General features: G+C 46.4%; 2 protein-coding genes across 2 annotated transcripts in view; both read left to right on the top strand.

The window, feature by feature from the left end:
* Positions 1-21,703, top strand: part of MLNR (motilin receptor) — a 97,378-nt gene extending 75,675 nt beyond the window's left edge. The window contains exon 2 of the mRNA XM_086933434.1: positions 21,387-21,703. Coding sequence (XP_086789560.1) covers positions 21,387-21,703 — 317 coding nt within the window. The remainder of the gene's footprint in view (positions 1-21,386) is intronic.
* On the top strand, positions 296-7,874 carry LOC147698377 (sushi domain-containing protein 6-like). The gene is made up of 2 exons (XM_086933435.1): positions 296-1,222; positions 7,484-7,874. The coding sequence occupies exons 1-2, from the start codon at positions 543-545 to the stop codon at positions 7,713-7,715; spliced, it is 912 nt and encodes a 303-aa protein (XP_086789561.1). The 5' UTR covers positions 296-542; the 3' UTR covers positions 7,716-7,874.
* Positions 21,704-22,484: the final 781 nt, after the last annotated feature.

The following is a 22,484-nucleotide window of genomic DNA, read 5'->3' as shown; positions in this document are numbered from 1 at the left end:
ACCTTTCAAGAACACAGGTATGACAACAACATTGGACCAGAAGAGAGGCGTCATTAATATTCCCAATTCACAGCTGTGATAAAAGCCTTCCAGCTCCAACAACGGCCATTTACAAGATATTATGACAGAAGTTTGTATTATATTTTCCAATCCAGAGATGGGCCTACCAGTACCAGCATGAACAGGCATGTTGGCTAATGGCTGTTGGGCAGCCTGGCGACATTGTTTTACCGAGGGCTAAATGCTTTATTTATTGTATCCTCCCACCCGCTCTAGGAGCACGGAGCTGTCTGTGGGGGAACGGCCGAGGCTCTGAGCGTTCCATCTTCCGAACGCCGCGGAGCTGAGCGTTCCGTTGCCGGAAGACGGGGGTGACAAGGGCTCCCCGGAGCTGGGCCTGAGCGTGCCAGCCTGGGCCGGAGAGCAGAGGAGCCACCGGGCAACCGAGGGCAGAGCAGCCCTGGAGGCGGTCTGCTCGCTCACACACCCGGCCTTGGATTTCGGGTCTTTGCGCTGGGAGCTGGAGGAAGGGCACCCCAAAGATGTACCATGGTGCGGTGATGGCAGACAGCGGCAGCCTTTGGTCCCTGACAGCGCCCAGCAGCCATGGCAAGCTGCTGCACCTCTTCCTCCTCTTCTTCACTGTGCTTCCCGAGGGGCGGGCTTTAGGTGGCAAGCTTTCGGCTGATTGGAATTCACAGGTGTGCCCACAGCCCTCCGAGAACGGGGGCTTCCTGTGCCATCCTTCCCACTGCAAGGTGTCGCTGACTACAGGCAACGTCATTGAGTACTTTTGTGATGAGGGCTACATGCTGAAGGGCGACTACAAGTACCTGACCTGCAAGGAGGATGGCGAGTGGAACCAGCCCATGCAGGTCAGCTGCCGGCTCAGCCCAGATAAAGACAACCACTCGAGCATGGGTGTTCCCACATTGTCCATCGTGGCCCTGATCCTCCTCCTGGTCGTACTCTTCGTTCTTCTACAGCCGAAGCTCAAGTCTTTCCACCGCAGCAGGCGTGACCAAAGCGTGCCAGGGGACCCAGTGTCCATCGTAGTGAATGGCGTTCAGGTGACCCTCCCGTCCTACGAAGAAGCAGTCTACGGCAGTGCTGGTAACTGCATCCCACCATCAGATTCCCGGGTGCAGATTGTTATGTCAGAAGGGCCTGGGCAGGCTAGTCCTCGAGAAGCTCGGCGGGAACCTGCTTCCTACAGCAGCCAGTGGCGTAACGAAACTTGAGGGGACCCCCCTGCAAAGCTCATGTAGGGGGCCCCCCCGGCAGCCTGGCCCACCACCTACAGTATATCATCTCGACATCTCAGTCCAGCAATTCCTCAGGTTAAACTCACAAGTGGTAGAAGTGCCCTGTTTATCACAGATAGGTATATATACACATTGCTGCTTGTAGAATGCTCTCTGGCCTTTGATAAAGGAAGCTCTAAGTTTTGGAGGGTGAATGGCCAAACTGCCGGAATGTCTTCCAGGAATAACTAATACATGACTGAGACATACATGAGAAATGAGAGCACAGCAAACATTATATCATCCAAACTTAAAGCCACATTAAAGACTTTAGAATGTCACTAATGATGTAAAATAGGATTTAGTACGACAATGATCAACTAAAGTAGATTAACAAATTAAAGTGGTAAGTGAATTAAGGAAACATTGCCTATCACAATATATGCTGACTCCGTTAGAGCCCCGACGTGAGATTAGACAACCACTAGTAGAAATACTAAAATCTAGATATAGTTTGGAAAGGCTTTCATTTTGCTTGTAGATTTATCTATTGATTTTATAGTATATGTTAGCGAATTTCCTTCAGGTGTAAGACTGGCATGAGATGGAGAAAGGGTGAAGTATGTACCGCCCTTCACTATGTTTTACTTTTATTGCCGGCCGGGCCCCGGCAGCCACCCCACCACCATGATGCCCTCCCTGTTTCCAAATTATCCAATTACCACCCACTGAAACTCCGATGGTCCTTAGGGGTGGGACAAGGTGGATGATCCCTCATGGTCAAGGGCCCATGCTGCCCGAGCGCTTACCAGAGCAAATCCAGGACTGGATTCAAAAGCGGAACCCACTGAGGAAACGTGAAGGACCGAGGTGACTGCACACATTTTTGATATAGCTCGCACATGCCATGGAAGATGTCGCAGGACACAACATTTAGGCAAACCCAAACAGATCTCAGACAATTTCATAGGACAGAACCGCATTTCTAAAAAGACACACAGCATTCCAATGCGAAGTGCATACACAAATCGGACAGTACATACATAAATCCGTGCAGACCTCGTAACATTTCATAGGCAGTACATACAGGTCCTAAAGCATTTCATGGACAGTGGCGACACTTCTGAACCGTACCCCATAGCGCCTAAAAGGACAGTGCAGCATTTCTCAAGGGACACCAGAGCGTTAAATGGACCGTATCAGTACTTCTAGCTAGATCACCACAAGGTACAGTGCCAGCCACGCAGAGACGTTTTAAGACATGGGCAAAGTGGGATCTGGCCCAGGGCCCCAGCCTTTTTAGAGGGCTCCTTTTAGAGCCAGCTCTCCTATGTCTTACCCTGATGATCTTAATTAAGTCTTAAACATTTTTTTAATACAGTTTTCCTTTAATTTATTGGAATGTGGTTTATTGTTATGCCCCTGTCATGTTGAAATGTCACTCGTAATTACACTGAAATTATGAAACTGTCACACATCGTAATCTGAAACCTTGGCAGCTATGCTAAGTCTACCACACACAGCACATTTGAACATCTCAAAATTCCATTCCACAGAACTCTACTATAAATGATTTAACCCTACAGGATTCCATACCACGCAATTGCAATCCTAAAAATTAAAAAACACATATTTCCACTTCACGCCATACCACATAATTCCACATCACATAATAACATTCCACACAACTTAATACCACTCCAAACCACATAATTATACTCCACACAACACAATTCAACTACAAATAATTCCACTTCAACCTATATAATTATACTTCACACAACATATTTACACTCCACTCTGAAACACATAATTACCCTCCACAAAATACAACTCTGCAACATGCTGTATAATTCCACTCCGCACAATTATACACCATACCATGCCACATAATTCCACACGTCACACAATTCAACCCCACACAATTCACCACACAACATAATTACACTACACATAATACCACTCAGCACCACATAGCAACATTCCTAATACCACTCAACATAATTTTCACTCAACAGCGCACACTTCCACGTCACACAAATTGAACTCTACACATTTCCATTCCACACCACATAATTCAACAAACTACATAATTCAAACCAACAACACAATTACGCAACACACCACATACATCTAATCTACACCACAAAATTCCACATCATGCTACAATATTTAACAGCACACCACAAGTAAACAACACAAGTAAACACCACTACACTCTACAGCACACAATACCATTGCAGATAATCTCTCTCCAAAACACTCTCCAAAACACACAATCCCACTCCATGACACACAATCCCACTCCACATAATTCTAGTTTACTCAATCCCACACAATTTCTATCCACATAATTACACTACACACCATGCCACATTATTTCACTACACAGATCCAGTCCACACAACACAATTCCACAGCTGACTATTCCAATCCAAACCATATATGACTTGCATATATGCAAATGCATATATTGCAAAACCATATATTGCAAAACCATATATTGCAAATGCTTGTTTACCTTCCAATGCCTCCCAGCAGTTCCTGTTCCTGGAGGGAGCTGCAATCCTTCTCCGGCCCCTGTCAGCTCTCCTCTGTGCTGCCTCATCCAAAGCTTCTCAGAGGCTGTGCCCTGTGGAGAATGCTGCCTCTGGGGGCCCCCACCCCCATCCTTGTCAGGGTCCTGAACAGTGCCCTGACCTGTGATTAATGCTGTCTCTGGGGCCCCCACCCCCACCCTTCTCAGGGTCCTGAGCAGTGCCCTGCCCTGTGGGGAATGCTGTCTCTGTGGCCCCCACCCTTCTCAGGGTCTGACTCCTGAGCAGTGCCCTGCCCTGTGGTGAATGCTGTCTCTGGGGCCCCATCCTCTCAGGGTCTCACTCCTGAGCAGTGCCCTGCCCTGTGGGGAATGCTGTCTCTGGGGCCCTCACCCATCTCAGGGTCTGACTCCTGAGCAGTGCCCTGCCCTGTGGGATATGCTGTCTCTGGGGCCCCCACTCCTACCCTTCTCAGGGTCTCACTTCTGAGCAGTGCCCCGCCCTGTGGGGAATGCTGTCTCTGGGGCCCTCACCCTTCTCAGGGTCTGACTCCTGAGCAGTGCCCTGCCCTGTGGGGAATGTTGTCTCTGGGGCCCCCACCCCCACCCTTCTCAGGGTCTGACTCCTGAGCAGTGTCCTGCCCTGTGGTGAATGCTGTATCCTCTGGGGCCCCCAACCTTCTCAGGGTCTGACTCCTGAGCAGTGCCCTGCCCTGTGGGGAATGCTGTCTCCTCTGGGACCCCCACCCTTCTCAGGGTCTGACTCCTGAGCAGTGCCCTGCCCTGTGGGGAATGCTGTCTCTGGGGCTCCCACCCTTCTCAGGGTCTGACTCCTGAGCAGTGCCTTGCCCTGTGGGGAATGCTGTCTCTGGGGCCCCCACCCTTCTCAGGGTCTGACTCCTGAGCAGTGCCCTGCCCTGTGGGTAATTCTGTCTCCTCTGGGGCCCCCACCCTTCTCAGGGTCCGACTCCTGAGCAGTGCCCTGCCCTGTGGGGAATGCTGTCTCCTCTGGGGCCCACACCCTTCTCAGGGTCTGACTCCTAAGCAGTGCCCGGCCCTGTGGGGAATGTTGTCTCTGGGGCCCCCACCCCTACCCTTCTCAGGGTCTGACTCCTGAGCAGTGCCCTGTCCTGTGGGGAATGCTGTGTCTGGGGCCCCCACCCTTCTCAGGGTACGACTTCTGAGCAGTGCCATTCCCTCTGGGGAATGCTGTCTCCTCTGGGGCCCCCACCCTTCTCAGGGTCCGACTCCTGAGCAGTGCCCTGTCCTGTGGGGAATGCTGTCTCTGGGGCCCCCACCCCTCTCAGGGTCTGACTCCTGAGCAGTGCCCTGCCCTGCGGGGAATGCTGTCTCTGGGGCCCCCACCCCTCTCAGGGTCCGACTCCTGAGCAGTGCCCTGTCCTGTGGGGAATGCTGTCTCTGGGGTCCCCACCCCTCTCAGGGTCTGACTCCTGAGCAGTGCCCTGCCCTGTGGGGAATGCTGTCTCCTCTGGGGCCCCCACCCTTCTCAGGGTCCGACTCCTGAGCAGTGCCCTGCCGGGTGGGGAATGCTGTCTCTGGGGCCTCCACCCCTACCCTTCTCAGGGTCCGACTCCTGAGCAGTGCCCTGCCCTGTGGGGAATGCTGTCTCCTCTGGGGCCCCCACCCTTCTCAGGGTCCGACTCCTGAGCAGTGCCCTGTCCTGTGGGGAATGCTGTCTCTGGGGCCCCCACCTTTCCCAGGGTCCGACTTCTAAGCAGTGCCCTGCCCTGTGGGGAATGTTGTCTCTGGGGCCCCCACCCCTACCCTTCTCAGGGTATGACTTCTGAGCAGTGCCCTGTCATGTGGGGAATGCTGTCTCCTCTGGGGCCCCCACCCCCACCCTTCTCAGGGTCTGACTCCTGAGCAGTGCCCTGCCATGTGGGAATGTTGTCTCCTCTGGGGCCCCCACCCCCAGCCTTCTCAGGGTCCGACTCCTGAGCAGTACCCTGCCCTGTGGGGAATGCTATCTTTGGGGCCCCACCTCTACCCTTCCCAGGGTCCGACTCCTGAGCAGTGCCCTGCACTGTGGAGAATGCTGTCTCCTCTGGGTCCCCCACTCTTCTCAGGGTCTGACTCCTGAGCAGTGCCCTGCCCTGTGGGGAATGCTGTCTCCTCTGGGGCCCCCACCCTTCTCAGGGTCTGACTCCTGAGCAGTGCCCTGTCCTGTGGGGAATGCTGTCTCTGGGGCCCACACCCTTCTCAGGGTCCGACTCCTAAGCAGTGCCCGGCCCTGTGGGGAATGTTGTCTCTGGGGCCCCCACCACTCTCAGGGTCTGACTCCTGAGCACTGCCCTGCCCTGTGGGGAATGCTGTCTCTGGGGCCCCCACCCTTCTCAGGGTCCGACTCCTGAGCAGTGCCATGCCCTCTGGGGAATGCTGTCTCCTCTGGGGCCCCCACCCTTCTCAGGGTCCGACTCCTGAGCAGTGCCCTGTCCTGTGGGGAATGCTGTCTCTGGGGACCCCACCCCTCTCAGGGTCTGACTCCTGAGCAGTGCCCTGCCCTGTGGGGAATGCTGTCTCTGGGGCCCCCACCCCTCTCAGGGTCTGACTCCTGAGCAGTGCCCTGCCCTGTGGGGAATGCTGTCTCTGGGGCCCCCACCCCTACCCTTCTCAGGGTCCGACTTCTGAGCAGTGCCCTGCACTGTGGGGAATGCTGTCTCCTCTGGGGCCCCCACCCTTCTCAGGGTCCGACTCCTGAAAAGTTCCCTGCCCTTTAGGGAATGCTGACTCTGGGGTCCCCACCCTTCTCAGGGTCCGACTCCTAAGCAGTGCCCTGCCCTGTGGGGAATGTTGTCTCCGGGGCCCCCACCCCTATCCTTCTCAGGGTCTGACTTCTGAGCAGTGCCCTGTCATGTGGGGAATGCTGTCTCCTCTGGGCCCCCCCCCCATCCTTCTTAGGGTCTGACTCCTGAGCAATGCCCTGCCATGTGGGGAATGCTGTCTCCTCTGGGGCCCCCACCCCCAGCATTCTCAGGGTCTGACTCCTGAGCAGTGCCCTGCCATGTGGGGAATGCTGTCTCCTCTGGGGCCCCCACCCCATCTTTGTTCCGGGCCTGGCTCTGGCTCTGACTGAAGAGAAACAATGTAACTTGATACTTTGTTTCTCTTCAGTTCTGGGCCAGCTCCTGCAGGCTGCTTGAGAGAGAGGAGCAAGCCTCTCTCTCACAAAAGAGCTTGGGGGGCCCTTCATTTACTGCAGAGTGCCCCTCCCCCCTCCACTGGCTGTGGTTACGCCCCTAGCAAGGTGCAAGGCTGAAGGGTCCCCAGGGCTTCCTGTACCACGTCCCTCTGTGTGCCCCCCCACTTATTCACACAGTTCTACCATCTCTCTCTCCCCTCTGCATTGCTTCTTCCATTGAACTGCCCTTTGACCTCTCCTAGTTGCCACTCTCTTCAATGTTTCTTTCTGCACTCCAGCTGGGGTGTCATTTCTTCCAGGCCTCTCCATGCTGTCAAGAAACTAAGGCTAATAAATTGAAACTGTTTCTTTTTTGTGCCCGGGCTCTTCAGAGCACTGCTACCTGCCGTTTAGGAAGGCTGAAGCTAAACAGACCTGATGCATTCATTGCTCAGGCCTGTACTTCCGCACTCACTCCAGTGTGGGGCCGAGGGGGCCCCCTCAAATTTAGGGAAGCTTTGGGGCCCCCCGCACCGCGGGCCTTTGTTACGCCCCTGACAGCAGCGGGGAGGAGGAGGTACCCGGACACTCAGGTCTGTGTGAAGCCAGCGGCTCCCAGCACTCAGAGACTGTTCTAGTGCACCAAGCCGCCACCTCCTCATGGGTCGCTGGCGTTGGCAGCCGGCCCATGCATGCAGATGCTGCGAACTCAGAAAATGCAGATTTGCATAGCCTTTCATCTCTTACATCCTCTGAGGACTACATAGATGATATCCCTCTGCTGAAGGAAGCATGAAATCAGCCACAATAGCCTGGTCACCCGGGGATCTTTCTTTATCATTTCCCTTTTTCGGTTTTCAACACTCTCTGTGGCCTTCCACCTCACCCTGCACTCTTCCCTCCCAGTGCACATGGGCAACGGCCAACGTCCCCACCAGTGACCTGGATAACAAACTTGAAGACATTGGCTGCCATCGTCCTTAGTCTGTTTCCATGCGCAGAGGAGCTGCACGGGTGCTTCTGCTGGAAAGTGGGGAGAACATCCAGTGTTTTGGTGAGACGAAAGTGGCACAGTAAAACTCTTGCTAACATGAGCAGGCTGTTCACGTGAGAACAGAAGGGAATGAAAAGAATTCAACCCTGAGCACTTGGACCTGGCCCTGAGCTCCAATACCTTCCAGCTGAGATCTGCCTTGCGATCCATGTCCTGCGACCTCCTGGTGCTGTCCTGACACTGAAGTCCACAGTTAACATGGACAGTGATGAAGAACTTCATACACCTAACATTTCAGTGGTGAAAAAACATGGTGGCCATCTTGAAATGGTCTGCAGCAGGGGCTGTGTGCTGACGAGGAGGGCGGTGTTGTCGCCGCCGCGAGATGGGCATGCTGCTCCGGCTATGGAACCTCTGCTCTGCCAGTGCCTTTGTCCAGCTAGGGCATGAGCACAGGGGTGACATGCACAAGCAGCTTACAACACGTGCTTCCTCCCTTAGACCTACTCGTAAACAGAGGGCATGCAGGATGCACACTCACAGCACACATGCAGACTACCCCAGTTCATTGTTCTGTGGGGCAGTGGATGCTCCAGTGAATCAAGTCACTCATGAGCGGGGGCGTACAAGCCGGGTCAGAATGGGAACACAAACTGCTGTGCCTTGGAAAAAGTTTGGGGGAGAAGGGGACAAGCAGAGGTGCTGACACGCGTGCTCAGAAAGAAGTTTGACGTGGATGAAAAGGAGTTTTTGGGCCGTGGGATAATGATAAGAAGAACACATAAAGAACAATAGGAAATGGCATGCTACAACCAATAGAAACAAAGGAAATGTAAGTGGCAAGCACACTAACCAATGAAAAGTATGGGCAGGATGTAAGCCCCTTTTAGTATTCATATTAAATACAATAGATTTCACAAGCACAGTCTAAGCACTGTGCAGGCGAAACCTAAAAAGGGGTAAAGAGCAGGTAGAAAACACATAGGGAGGGGTGGGATTGAGCAACAAACACCCTCCCATTGTGTGCTAAAAGTAAAATGCTGAGAAACATGGGTCAGTAGTCGAAGGATACACTCAACCAATTAAAAACAGAGCGAAAGCAAACTGGATTTGAAATGAACAACAACCCATCCAATTATAAGAAAAGGGGAGACTCAAAGTTCACTCTGAGGGGCCTATTTACAAATACCTTCTGCGGGTGCAAAGGTATGTTGCGCTGGAAAGGTACAATTTTCTTGCTGCAAATTGCATTTGCACTTCTTCAAGGATGCATTATAATTTATATGGGTGATATTTGGGTGGGTCAGTGCAAACATCCATAGTTTTTACATAAAACCCATGTATTCAGATAGTCAGACAATTACAATTGGGTGAGCGTGCGCGGAAGAATAGAGTCCAAAGATAGCAAGTTAATTTTACTTAAGTTCCTTTATTATGTGTTCAGTATCAAAACAGAGCTTTAAATTCCAGCCAACGCTTTTCGTTCTCCATCGGAGAACTTCATCAGGGCTGAAAGAATACAGAGACCAAAATTGATATCACACAAGACATAATAACAAATGAAAAGAGGACACCTAAAGAAAAAGACACAATGTACAAAAAACAACATCAATATCTACATAACCATATACATAAAAAATCTTAAGAAAAGTCTGTGAAGACCAAACTGTCATCAAAGATTTTCTCAAACGACCAATAGATACACTTAAAAGTGCACATAAAAACTCACATTGCACAACATAATTGGAAATTGCATAGGTAAAGGAAAAAGGGAATGTCTGTATTTCAAAGAATATTACTAAGTAAACGAATCCCAATGAATAAAGAATTTAAAGATGTCATAGTCTCAACAAACACTTGTCATATGCGGTAGCTGATAAATGGGAGAGCATTGCTACATGATCTTGTCATCGGTCACGTTTAAACCACAGAGGTATGAACATTGGGCATCAACTGCTCAGAAACAATATCTTAAACCTCATTGTACCATCTTGAAATACATAGTTCTTTGATTTTCAAAGAAACCGCTCATTAACAGAATAAGAAGAACAAAAGAACAATATTCAGATAGACACAATTAGACAATAAAAGTAATCACCAGATAAGCAGGGGAAAAAGAATACATAAAACATAAAGCATCATATTATAAAAAACAAAACATCCGAACAATCACGCTCTAGCCATCACGTTATCTATTCTTTGTTCAACTTAAATTAGTGACATAAGTCAAGAACCATAATCAATCATGACACGGAAGCAGGAGACAACAAAAACAAATATATGTATAATTAAAGGGTGAAATTCTGAGCATCGTGACCCACATATCTCATCTTAAAAAGCTAATAAGAAAAGAAATTCCAAACACCAAGTTACAATAAAAGTTGGACCACTATCCATAAGGGAGAGTAATAAGTAAGCTGTTAATATGTAAAAAGATCTCACCTCAAAAGAATAGTAACACCGTTTGGTGCGTGGCCTGTAGTTATCCAAACCTTCTCAGTAATGTAATGTATCTGGCGTCCCGGGCATGTTGTCTATAATAATGGACAGCACAATTACTCGAAAACCCCGTAATCAATGTGACCAAGATGTACACGATCAAAAACAATAAAAAACCAAAATGACGGTGATAATGGTCATAGAAGAAAATAGCCTGACCATGTAACCTGCATAATTATTTGGGATATAAAAGAATAAATTGCATATGGATAGATGAATAAAAAACAAACCAACCTTGTAGGGTCTAGTTGAACTGGCGTCCCCGGTCTTGACTAATGAGATCTCACTAGAAGAATGGGGGACGCAAGCAGGATATCACAAGAAAGTAGACATGAGAGTGGTTCCTGTGAGGGCCTAGTAAGGAAAAAAAGAAAATCCACTGTAACTCAGAAACACATGAAGATGTGCGTCCTGCAAAATAGTGAAGGATCTGCAGCAGCTTACTGACCTGCATCGGCTTGCAGTCCAGACTGAGACTGACTAAAGAGTCAGTAAACGCCACCCACGATATGATGAATGATTAAAAGAAGGCTTTGCTGGGTGGCACACTAACGCGGTTGTCAATAAACATCTACCAGAATAAGAAAAGACACACACACCTGGAGTAGGTTATAACCGGCAATGTGTTGAGCGGGAGCAAAAAAATATACATAACACATTGGCACAAAAGATCTTACCTGAAATATCAAAGAAAAGAACCAAAAACGGTCAATGGTCCATGTGAAAAGTTATAATGCTAAAGGGTAAATGTACCCAAGGCTGTGATAGGCCTAAACTGAAGAAAAAGAAGACAAGAGGCAAAAGCAGATTTCATTGGTCGGTAACTTGAATACTTCAATATTGAGATTCTAATCCAGTACAGTTTAGCTAAAAAGAAGGGCCCAAAATTCAGCCTCCAATATTTTAAAATATATTAATAATAACCGATCAAATTAATGTCCTAATATTTGTACATAACGTAATGTGAAATCAACTCTATGACAATCTAGACAAGATAGAGAGCGATATTGACAAAACGACAAATACCCGCTTACATTTATTAAAAAAGTTTAAACGCTCATTTGATGGGGGAACCCGCCGAGAATACCTAAGATTTTTTTAAACTAATACTGATATCCAAATAGTCTTTGGTTTCCGCCTTGGGCGTTGCCGAAGAGAGACGCAAACGTCAGTGCGTCGCTCCACAACTAGACCTGCCACCTATTGTATTCTAACTTACCGGAAGTGAACCCGGATTTGAAGATAAACATCCAGGTTAATAAGGGAAGAAATGAACAATATGACTAAATGTAATGAATCTAAAACGAATAAGTGTAAATCAAATTAAAATTAAAATTTGAACTGAAGTCAGTAGAACCATTATTGGTAAAGCTAAATTAATATAGATCACCACAGTCCAACAAAAAGAATAACAAAACCACCTATAAATAAAGAAGTAGCTCGTAAATACAACCCATTCGCAATCGTCTTGTGAGAAAGGTAAGGGAGTTCAACGATCTTGACTAGGCGATTACCAAAATTATAGTAATCAAATCCAAATAACGTCACTAACATCATAATAACATGGATCTAATTTCTGATAAGGACACTATAATGTGATTTTAAATCAATTCCACTGTCCGGTTCCAAAGATCATATCCCATAATAGGATATGGAAATTTGTGATATACGAATCAGTAGAATGCAAAAAAAGAAAACAAATAAATAACATCATATGAACTGCAATCAATTCGCCCCGTGATAAGGGTTGAAAAAATAGGTGTGTATGACCTGAGTAATTGGCGACTTAATATTCACCAATAATTAATTCTAGAAGATAATTAAAAATATTGAAGATATGAGATATACGCCAGATTTATAACCTCTCATATTAATGCAATTTAAAAGATATTAGATACTTGAAATATGAGCAAGAAACAGAGGGAGGTCACGACGATCAGGCCTATATCCTCTCACACTACTGCAGTTTGTGGAGAATATTGGCACATGGAGATTGAGTGCAAGGATAAAGAAAAGAAAGAGGTCACGACGATCAAATAAGACCCAAAGCTACATGCAAGTGTTTTCATAAAATCTCATTGCAGAAACACTTATTCGAAAAATGGTTAAACATGCTCACAATCAGTCAATGGGTGCAGGCCGGGGACATAATCCCAAGTTTGAACACTCAGTTAACATTATCGGCCAGTTAACATCAGTTAGCACCCTACCCTGATGCAGTAATGATTAACATCAAATGCATCACTTCAATAGTGCATTTCAGTATCTGTATTGTGGCCATGTGTAGTCGCCCGCAATTTACAAATCCATTTAGCTTCATTTTGCCTTAGAATAAGGTCTAAAGGTTTTAGTTTTGTTTTACCCAAACTTGCAAATATTGCAAGTTTGGGAAAAACAAAACGAAAATCTTTAGTCATAATGCGAGTTCATCTTACACTGTGAGGCAATTCATCAACTGTAATACCACACATGTGGTTTACATTATTGGGTGTCCCTGTGATTTAATTTACGTAGGAAGCACCATAAGAAGTCTAAAATTAAGGATCCAAGAACACAGACGGCCATTCTTCATAATGATACCAAATATCCCCTGGCTAAACATTTTTCTAAATCTCACCCTGGTAATAACCAGTTTTGGTTCTATGGCATTGAATACATTGAAGCTTGTGCCGGAGGTGGGAAGAGGGAACTTATTCTAAGGTAAAATAAAGCTAAATGTATTTGTAAATTGCGGGCGACAACACAGATACTGAAATGCACTATTTAGTGAAATGATGCATTTGATGTTAATCACTCTGGACCATTACTGCATCAGGGTAGGGTGCTAACTGATGTTAACTGGCCGACAATGTTAACTGAGTGTTCAAACTTGGGATTATGTCCCCGGCCTGCACCCATTGACTGATTGTGTGCATGTTTAACCATTTTTCGAATAAGTGTTTCTGCAATGAGATTTTATGAAAACACTTGCATGTAGCTTTGGGTCTTATTTGATCGTTGTGTCCTCTTTCTTTTCTTTATCCCTGCACTCAATCTCCATGTGCCAATATTCTCCAGAAACTGCAGTAATATGAGGGGACATAGGCCTGATCGTCGTGACCTCCCTCTGTTTCTTGCTCACATTTCAAGTATCTAATATCGTTTAAATTGCTTTAACATGAGAGGTTATAAATCTGGCGTATATCTCATATCTTCAATATCTTTAATTATCTTCTAGAATTAATTATTGGTGAATATTAAGTCGCCAATTACTTAGGTCATACACACTTATTTTTTCAACCCTTATCACAGGGCAAATCGATTGCAGTTTATATGATGTTATTTAATTCGTTTTCTTTTTTTGCATTCTACTGATTCGTATATCACAAATTTCCATATCCTATTATGGGATATGATCTTTGGAACCGGACCGTGGAATCGATTTAAAATCACAATATAGTGTCCTTATCAGAAATTACATCCATTTTATTATGATTGTTAGTGACGTTATTTGGATTTGATCACTATAATTTGGGTAATTGCCTAGTGAAGATCGTTGAACTCCCTTACCATTCACACAAGACGATTGCGAATGGGTTGCATTTACGAGCTACTTCTTTAATTATACGTGGTTTTGTTATTCTTTTTGTTGGACTGTGATGATCTATATTAATTTAGCTTTACCAATAATGGTTCTACTGACTCCAGCTCAAATTTTAATTGTAATTTGAATTACACGCATTCGTTTTAGATTCATTACATTTAGTCATATTGTTCATATCTTCCCTTATTAACCCGGATGTTTATCTTCACATCCGGGTTCAATTCTCCCGTGAGTTACAACACAATAGGTGGCAGGTCTAGTTGTGGAGCGACGCACTGACGTTTGCGTCCACCAAGGCGGAAACCAAACACTATTTGAATGCGAATCGGAGATGCCTGAAATTCCGGCACTCCGAACTCGCGGACGAAACAAACAGGTAATTTTACTTGGATCGTGGACTTTTCAAACATTATATATTGACGGGGCATTTTCTGTATTGGAGCTGCGGTTTAATATGTGGTTCCACTAAATATGATTGGAGTAGTATGGTTAGCGATTCTCTGTTGAGGCGGGGATTTTGTAAAACATGCGGTCAGATTGCTAAATGTAGGATTGTCTTTTTTAACTGTGGTATTAGTATTAGTTTAGAAAAATCTCAAGTATTCACGGCGGGTTCCCGTACAAATGAGCGTTTAAACTTTTTTAATGAATGTAAGCGGGTATTTGTAGTTTTGTAAATATCGCTCTCTATCTTGTCTAGATTGTCATAGAGTTGATTTCACATTACGTTATGTACAATTATGGGGACATTACTTCGATCAGGGATTATTAATAGATTTTAAAATATTGGAGCCTGAATTTTGGGCCCTTCTTTTTAGCTAAGCTGTAATGGATTAGAATCTCGATATTGTAGTATTCAAGTTACCGAACAATGAAATCTGCTTTTGCCTCTTGTCTTCTTTTTCTTCAGTTTAGGCCTATCACAGCCTTGGGTACTTTTACCTTTTAGCATTATAGCTTTTCACATGGACCATTGACTGTTTTGGTTCTTTTCTTTAATATTTCAGGTAAGATCTTTTGTGCCAATGTGTTATGTATATATTTTTGCTCCCACCCAACACATTGCCGGTTATAACCTACTCTGGGTGTGTGTGTCTTTTCTTATTCTGATAGACGTTTATTGACAACCGCGTTAGTGTGCCGCCTAGCGAAGCCTTTTTTTAATCGTTCATCATATTGTGGGTGGCGTTTACTGACTCTTTAGTCAGTCTCCTTCTGGACTACAAGCCGATGCAGGTCAGTAAGCTGCTGCAGATCCTTCACTATTTTGCAGGATGCACATCTTCATGTGTTTTTGAGTTACACTGGATTTTCTTTTTTTCCTTACTAGGCCTCACAGGAACCTCTCTCACGTCTACTTTCTTGTGATATCCTGCTTGCGTCCCCCATTCCTCTAGTGAGATCTCATTAGTCAAGACCGGGGACACCAGTGCAACTAGACCATACAAGGTTGGTTCGTTTTTTTATTCGTCTGTCCATATGCAATTTATCCTTTTATATCCCGAATAATTATGCAGGTTACATGGTCAGGCTATTTTCTTCTATGACCATTATCAATCAATCAGTGACACTTATAAAGCGCGCTACATACCCGTAGGGTCTCAAGGCGCTGGGGGGGGGGGTGCCGCTACTGCTCGAACAGCCAGGTCTTCAGCTTCTTCCTGAAGGAGAGGTGGTCTTGGGTCAGGCGCAGGTCGGTCGGGAGGGAGTTCCAGGTCTTGGCGGCCAGGTAGGAGAAGGACCTTCCTCCTGTAGTCGCTCTTCGGATGCGGGGGACGGCGGCGAGGGCGTGGTTGGCTGATCGGAGGTGGCGTTTGGGAGCGTAGAAGTTGACTCGGCTGTTGAGGTAGCTCGGGCCTTGGTCGTGTAGGGCCTTGTGTGCGTGGGTGAGGAGGCGGAAGGTGATTCTTTTGTTGATGGGGAGCCAGTGAAGGTCTCTCAGATGTCCGGGGATGTGGCTGGTTCGTGGGATGTCGAGGATGAGTCTGGCTGAGGCGTTCTGGATCCGCTGGAGTCTCTTCTGGAGCTTGGCGGTGGTACCGGCGTAGAGGGCGTTGCCGTAGTCCAGTCGGCTGGTGACGAGGGCCTGGGTGACGGTCTTCCTGGTCTCGGTGGGGATCCACCAGAAGATCTTCCGTAGCATAAGTAGGATGTTGAAGCACGCCGAGGAGACGTTGTTGACTTGCCTGGTCATGGAGAGGGAGGAGTCCAGGATGAAGCCCAGGTTTCGTGCATGGTCTGTCGGTTTGGGTGCGGTGCCCAGGGCGGGAGGCCACCAGGAGTCGTCCCAGGCGGAGGGTGAGGAGCCCAGGATGAGGACCTCCGTCTTGTCCGAGTTCAGTTTCAGGCGGCTGGTTGTCATCCACTCGGCTACCTCTTTCATCCCTTCGTCAGGGAGAGGATCAGCTGGGTGTCGTCGGCGTAGGAGATTATGTTGAGGTTGTGTTTGCGTACGATGGCCGCGAGGGGGCTCATGTAGACGTTGAAGAGGGTGGGGCTCAGAGATGATCCTTGGGGGACGCCGCAGATGACTTCGGAGGCCTCTGACTTGTACGGTGGTAGGCGGACTCTCTGTGTTCTTCCGTCGAGGAAGGAGATGATCCATTCCAGCGCCTTGTCCTGGATGCCGATGTTGCTGAGGCGCCGTACTAGGGTGCGGTGGCAGACCGTGTCGAATGCCGCGGAGAGGTCTAGGAGGATGAGGGCCGCTGTTTCTCCATTGTCCATCAGGGCTCGGATGTCATCGGTGGCGGCGATGAGGGCGGTCTCGGTGCTGTGGTTGGCTCGGAAGCCGGACTGTGAGGGGTCGAGGGATCCGTTCGTCTGGAGGAAGGCGGCCATCTGCTTGTTGACGGTCTTCTCGATGACTTTGGCTGGAAACGGGAGGAGCGAGATGGGGCGGTAGTTCTTGAGTTCGGTGGGGTCCGCTGTGGGTTTCTTGAGTAGAGCGCTGAGTTCGGCGTGCTTCCAGCTCTCAGGGAAGGTGGCGGTGTCGAAGGATGTGTTGATGATGTCTCGCAGGTGGGGTGCGATGACAGCGTCGGCCTTGTTGAAGACGTGGTGAGGGCAGGGGTCGGTCGGTGATCCGGAGTGGATGGAGTTCATCGTGCGGATGGTGTCTTCGGTGCTGATCGGGGTCCAGGCGTGGAGGGTGGTGGTGGGGGGTGGTTGTTCGGTCATGGTGTGCGTTGGTTGGTTGTTGAAGCTGTTGTGTATGTCCGCGATCTTGTTGTGGAAGTATGAAGCGAGGGAGTTGCAGAGGTCTTGCGATGGGGTGATGTCGTTGTTTCCTGCGCTGGGGTTGGAAAGCTCTTTCACGATGTTGAAGAGTTCCTTGCAGTTGTGTGCATTGTTGTCCAACCGGTCCTTGAATGCTGTTTTCTTGGCGGCGCGGATCAGCTGGTGGTGTTTCCGGGTGGCAAGTTTGAAGGAGGTCCTGTTGTCCGGTGTCGGTTCCCTTCTCCAGACTTTCTCGAGGGCTCGGCAGTTCTTCTTGGAGCTCTTGAGTTCGTCGGTGAACCATGGGGCCTTCTTGCTGCCGGGTCTGCTAGGCGGGGTCCTCAGTGGGGCGAGTTCGTCCGCGCAGTTGCTGATCCACTTCGTGAGGTTGTCGGCGGCCTGGCTGGGGTTCGCTGAGCTGGCAGGAGGGTGCTGGCTCAGGGAGGTGGCGAGCTGGTCTGCTGTGATCTTGTTCCAGCTTCTGCGGGCGGCCTGTTGCTGGTGGTGGTGGGTCGTCGTTCTCTTGAAGGTGAAGTGGACGCAGCTGTGGTCCGTCCATTGAAGCTCAGTGGCGTGGCTGAAGTCGATGTCTGTGCTGGAAGAGAAGACTGCGTCGAGTGTGTGTCCTGCGAGGTGGGTGGGGGTGGACACCAGTTGCTTGAGTCCCAGGTTGGCGAGGTTGTCGAGCAGGGTGCTGGTGTTGCGGTCGTTGTTGTTCTCCAGATGGAAGTTGAGGTCTCCCAGGAGGATGTAGTCAGCGGAGGGGAGGGCATGTGGGCTGACGAAGTCGGCGATGTCCTCGCTGAATTGCGTGCGTGGTCCAGGGGGTCGGTAGATGAGGGTGCCTCTGAGGGTGGTGTTCGGGTTGGTGTGGATCTGGAAATGCAGGTGTTCGGCGCTGGTCAGGGTGTTGTCGGTGCTGGTCGTGAGACGGATGGTGCTCCTGTGGACGATGGCGATGCCTCCTCCCATCTGGTTGGCGTTTCGGTCCCTCCGGACGATCTTGTAGCCCTCTGGGATAGCGATGGCGATGTCGGGAGCTGAAGAGGCGTTCATCCAGGTCTCCGTGAGGAAGGCAACGTCAGGGGCTGTGGTGTCGAGGAGGTTCCAGAGTTCGATGGCGTGTCTGTGGACGGAGCGGGTGTTGAGCGGGGATTATCACCGTCATTTTGTTTTTTATTGTTTTTGAACTTGTACATCTTGGTCACATTGATTACGGGGTTTTCGAGTAATTGTGCTGTCCATTATTATAGACAACACGCCCGGGACGGTAGATACATTACATTACTGAGAAGGTTTGCATAACTACAGGCCACGATTCAAACAGTGTTACTATTCTTTTGGGTGAGATCTTTTTACCTATTAACAGCTTACTTATTACTCTCCCTGATGGGTAGTGGTTCAACTTTTATTGTAACTTGGTGTTTAGTATTTCTTTTCTTTTTAGCTTTTTAAGACGAGATATGAGGGTCATGATGCTCAGAATTTCACCCTTTAATTATACATATATTTGTTTTTGTTGTCTCCTGCTTTTGTGTCATGATTGATTATGGTTCTTGACTTTGTCACTAATTGAAGTTGAACAAAGTATAGATAACGGGATTGCTAGAGCGTGATTGCTCGGATGTTTTGTTTTTTATAATATGATGCTTTATGTTTTATGTATTCTTTTTCCCCTGTTTATCTTGTGATGACTTTTATTGTCTAATTGTGGCTATCTGAATATTGTTCTTTTGTTCTTCTTATTCTGTTCATGAGCGGTTTCTTTGAAAATCAAAGAACTATGTATTTCAAGATGGTACAATGAGGTTTAAGATATTGTTTCTGAGCAGTTGATGTCCAATGTTCATACCTCTGTGGTTTAAACATGACCAATGACAAGATCATGTAGCAATGCTCTCCCATTTATCAGCTACCGCATATGACAAGTGTTTGTTGAGATTATAACATCTTTAAATTCTTTATTCATTGGGATTTGTTTACCTAGTTATATTCTTTGAAATGAAGACATTACTTTTTTCCTTTACCTATGCAATTTCCAATTATGTTGTGCAATGTGAGTTTTTATGTGCACTTTTAATTGTATCTATTGGTCATTTGAGAAAATCTTTGATGACAATTTCGTCTTCGCAGACTTTTCTGAAGATTTTTTATGTATATGGTTATGCAGATATTGATGTTGTTTTTTGTACATTGGGTCTTTTTCTTTATGTGTCCTCTTTTCATGTGTTATTATGTCTTGTGTGATATTAATTTTGGTCTCTGTATTCTTTCAGGCCTGATGAAGTTCTCCGATGGAGAACGAAGCGCGTTGGTAGGAATTTAAAGCTCTGTTTTGATACTGAACACATAATAAAGGAACTTAAGTAAAATTAACTTGCTATCTTTGGACTCTATTCTTCCACACACGCCCACCCAATTGTAATTTGGAGGATCTGGAGCACAGTGGCACCAATAGACGGTTGATGCCAGGGCTGTTTACGTTGGATCTTTTTGGATATCAGAACTGGCATGAGGTGCAGAAATCCATAGTCAACCGTCTATTCTCTTTGTAATCAGATAGTCAGACAATGTTTGTGTTAAAGTATTGGTTACAATGCAGTCTGCGACAGAGATGAAAGCTGTCTAGAGCAAAACTACAAAAATAGAGTAGATATTTGAAGGGCTGCAAGCAATACGGTGGATGCCAGTGGCCGAGTTCAAAGAAAGTTCCCCAGTATGGTGGTGAAAGTGAAGAATGCATACTCTGTTCCAATCCAGCTAAGCAAGATATTGAAAGTGGTGAGTACAATGGTTGGTATGTACTGAATCTTCAAAGAGCTGTGGTAGGCAGAGGAACAGTGGGAGTACTGAAATAGAGAAAGGGGGGAGAATGGTAATAGTAGTCTCATAATGTAAGGAGAAGAGGTGAAGAGAATGGATGAGAATGGCTAATAAAGTAGAGACCGAAAAAATATGATTGCTATGTATCTTGTAAATTTCAACACGGTATACAGTATGTTCCTATCTCATCCTAGAAACCTTTAAAATAATATACTATAGAATGTTTGTGTATAGAATGTTTATATACAACAATACAATGCAGTTTAGAAAGACACAAATCAAGCTGCCGCTTAAGATTCTGGTACTTTTGGAGGTTCGTACTTTAAATGGATACAAGAAAAAAGTTAATTGCATATTCTACTTGTTTGGAGTACTTCTTTATGTCTAATACATGGTCATTACAGGGTGCATCATTTAAGGCGCCATACATCCTCAGCAAAACCCACAATAAACTGCAAAAGCATAGTCAAAGACTTCCTTCTTACCTCCAGAAGCCAGTGTCGATGGTCCAGAGCCTCTTCTGCCCTGTAAAGGACAAGCAGTATATAGACATGCCATACAGTATCTACATCATCTGTTGTAAAGTGGAAAGCTCTTATTTAAGATCGTTATTTTCTCATTTTCACTGTGAATTTATAATATAAATGAAGTATGAGCATACGAACTGCAGACTCACCCACTGCCACTGTGTCATACGATATTGGCTCCCTTTGCACAGTCACTCGATATGACTCAGTGGGAGGGAAAACAGCTGGAAACCAATACACAATAGTGGGTTTCCAGACTTTTTGGGAGGATCTGAACAGCCAACATCCATAAAATACCTCAGGACATCTGCAGCATTTTTATTATTTTTTATGAGGGGGGAGGAGACAGAAGTGCCTCTTAGAGAAGTAGTTCTCAGCATATGGCCTCGCCCCCTCCTCACACGGTGAAATATTTTTTTAAGCTGGCAGGTCTGGAGTAGTGAGGCTAGGCCACCATCTCCTCTGTACCCACATTTTTAAATCTTTACGGTCTACTTTAGTAGGACCACTCTATACTGTGAGATGACCTTGAAGCTCAGTGATAGCTCATGCATTAAGGTAGGGCCATGCAGATCTAGGGACCCTTTATTATCAATTTGGATCATAAACAACTCAACCCTAAACTGACTATCATATGTGTATTACATTAAACTTTCTGTTGGGAATTAACCTTTTTTTTTAAAATGTCTCCAGATGCTGTATATTTTGTTTCTGAGAGAGCATTAATTGAAGCGGGCTGACATGCTATTCCCAATCTACCTTTTTATTGCAAATTGTGGAAGTACCATGAGAGAGCTGATCATACACCTTTTTCTCTTTCAGCTGTTGTTGTCCTCTCTTTTGTCATTTGCTGGTTACCGTTCCATATTGGCAGGATCCTGTTCAGCAACACAAGCGACTGGAGAATGATGTACATTGCTCAGTACTTTAATATTGTCGCAACCGCCCTCTTCTACCTAAGTGCTTGCATCAATCCAATCCTTTACAATCTCATCTCAAAAAAATACAGAACTGCTGCCTACAAGCTGCTGCGGTCAACTACAACCGGAGAAAGGACCTTCACCGTCACCAGAGAGGACACTGGCGCTTACACAGAGACCACTGCCAGTCTGCAACATGATTTTGTAACCCAAATTTAAGACTACACCTGCATATTTCTAAATGCACTTTTGAGTTTATCATGCTTTCATATAAGGGCAATTCAATGTTCAAATACTTAATCTGATCTATGTTTGTACCTATTCTATATTTAAATAACTTTTTTGTTTTATAATATAATTCTTGTTCTATAGGAAAATAATATATATTTAAGCACATCTAGGCAAGGGGCTCAAGTCTAAGTTGAAAAATGTTCTTAATGTGATATCTTGATCAATAAGGCTTATTAAGATTTTCCGTAACCTTTCATTTTAGATGACTACCAAACAATTGCCGCACAACCTCATCACTTTCCGCGGGTTAAATGGTTGCTCAATGTGATTACAAGCATTGGCTTCCAAACTTCATGATTGTTAATGAGGGAATGATGTTGAAAAACATGTGTTGACTGATAATCTGAAGTATGTAAAATGGTCGGTGCAGAGGAATTATTGATTAAGATACAATATGAAAAAGTACTAAGAATGGTGCCTCCCTTTCTTTAATTAAAAATGTACTGATAGCACCACTGGGTTGTATATATATATATATATATATATATATATATATATATATATATATATATATTTAATTATTCTGCTTTAAGTACGCCCAAACTTCCAACATCAGCTTCGTTGAGCGCTGAGAACAGAACGCGGCACGTCCAAAGCAGTTTCCTGAAACAGGTCTTATTCCAACATTCAATCTATTACACCAAGTGTGGCAGCAGCATGAGGCGGCCAATATATATATATATATATATATATATATATATATATATAT

Source organism: Lissotriton vulgaris, chromosome 8 (genome assembly GCF_964263255.1).
Source record: "Lissotriton vulgaris chromosome 8, aLisVul1.2, whole genome shotgun sequence".
Classification (NCBI taxonomy): domain Eukaryota; kingdom Metazoa; phylum Chordata; class Amphibia; order Caudata; family Salamandridae; genus Lissotriton; species Lissotriton vulgaris.
Note: the sequence above shows the minus strand (reverse complement) of the source record. Positions and strands in the feature narration are given on the sequence as shown.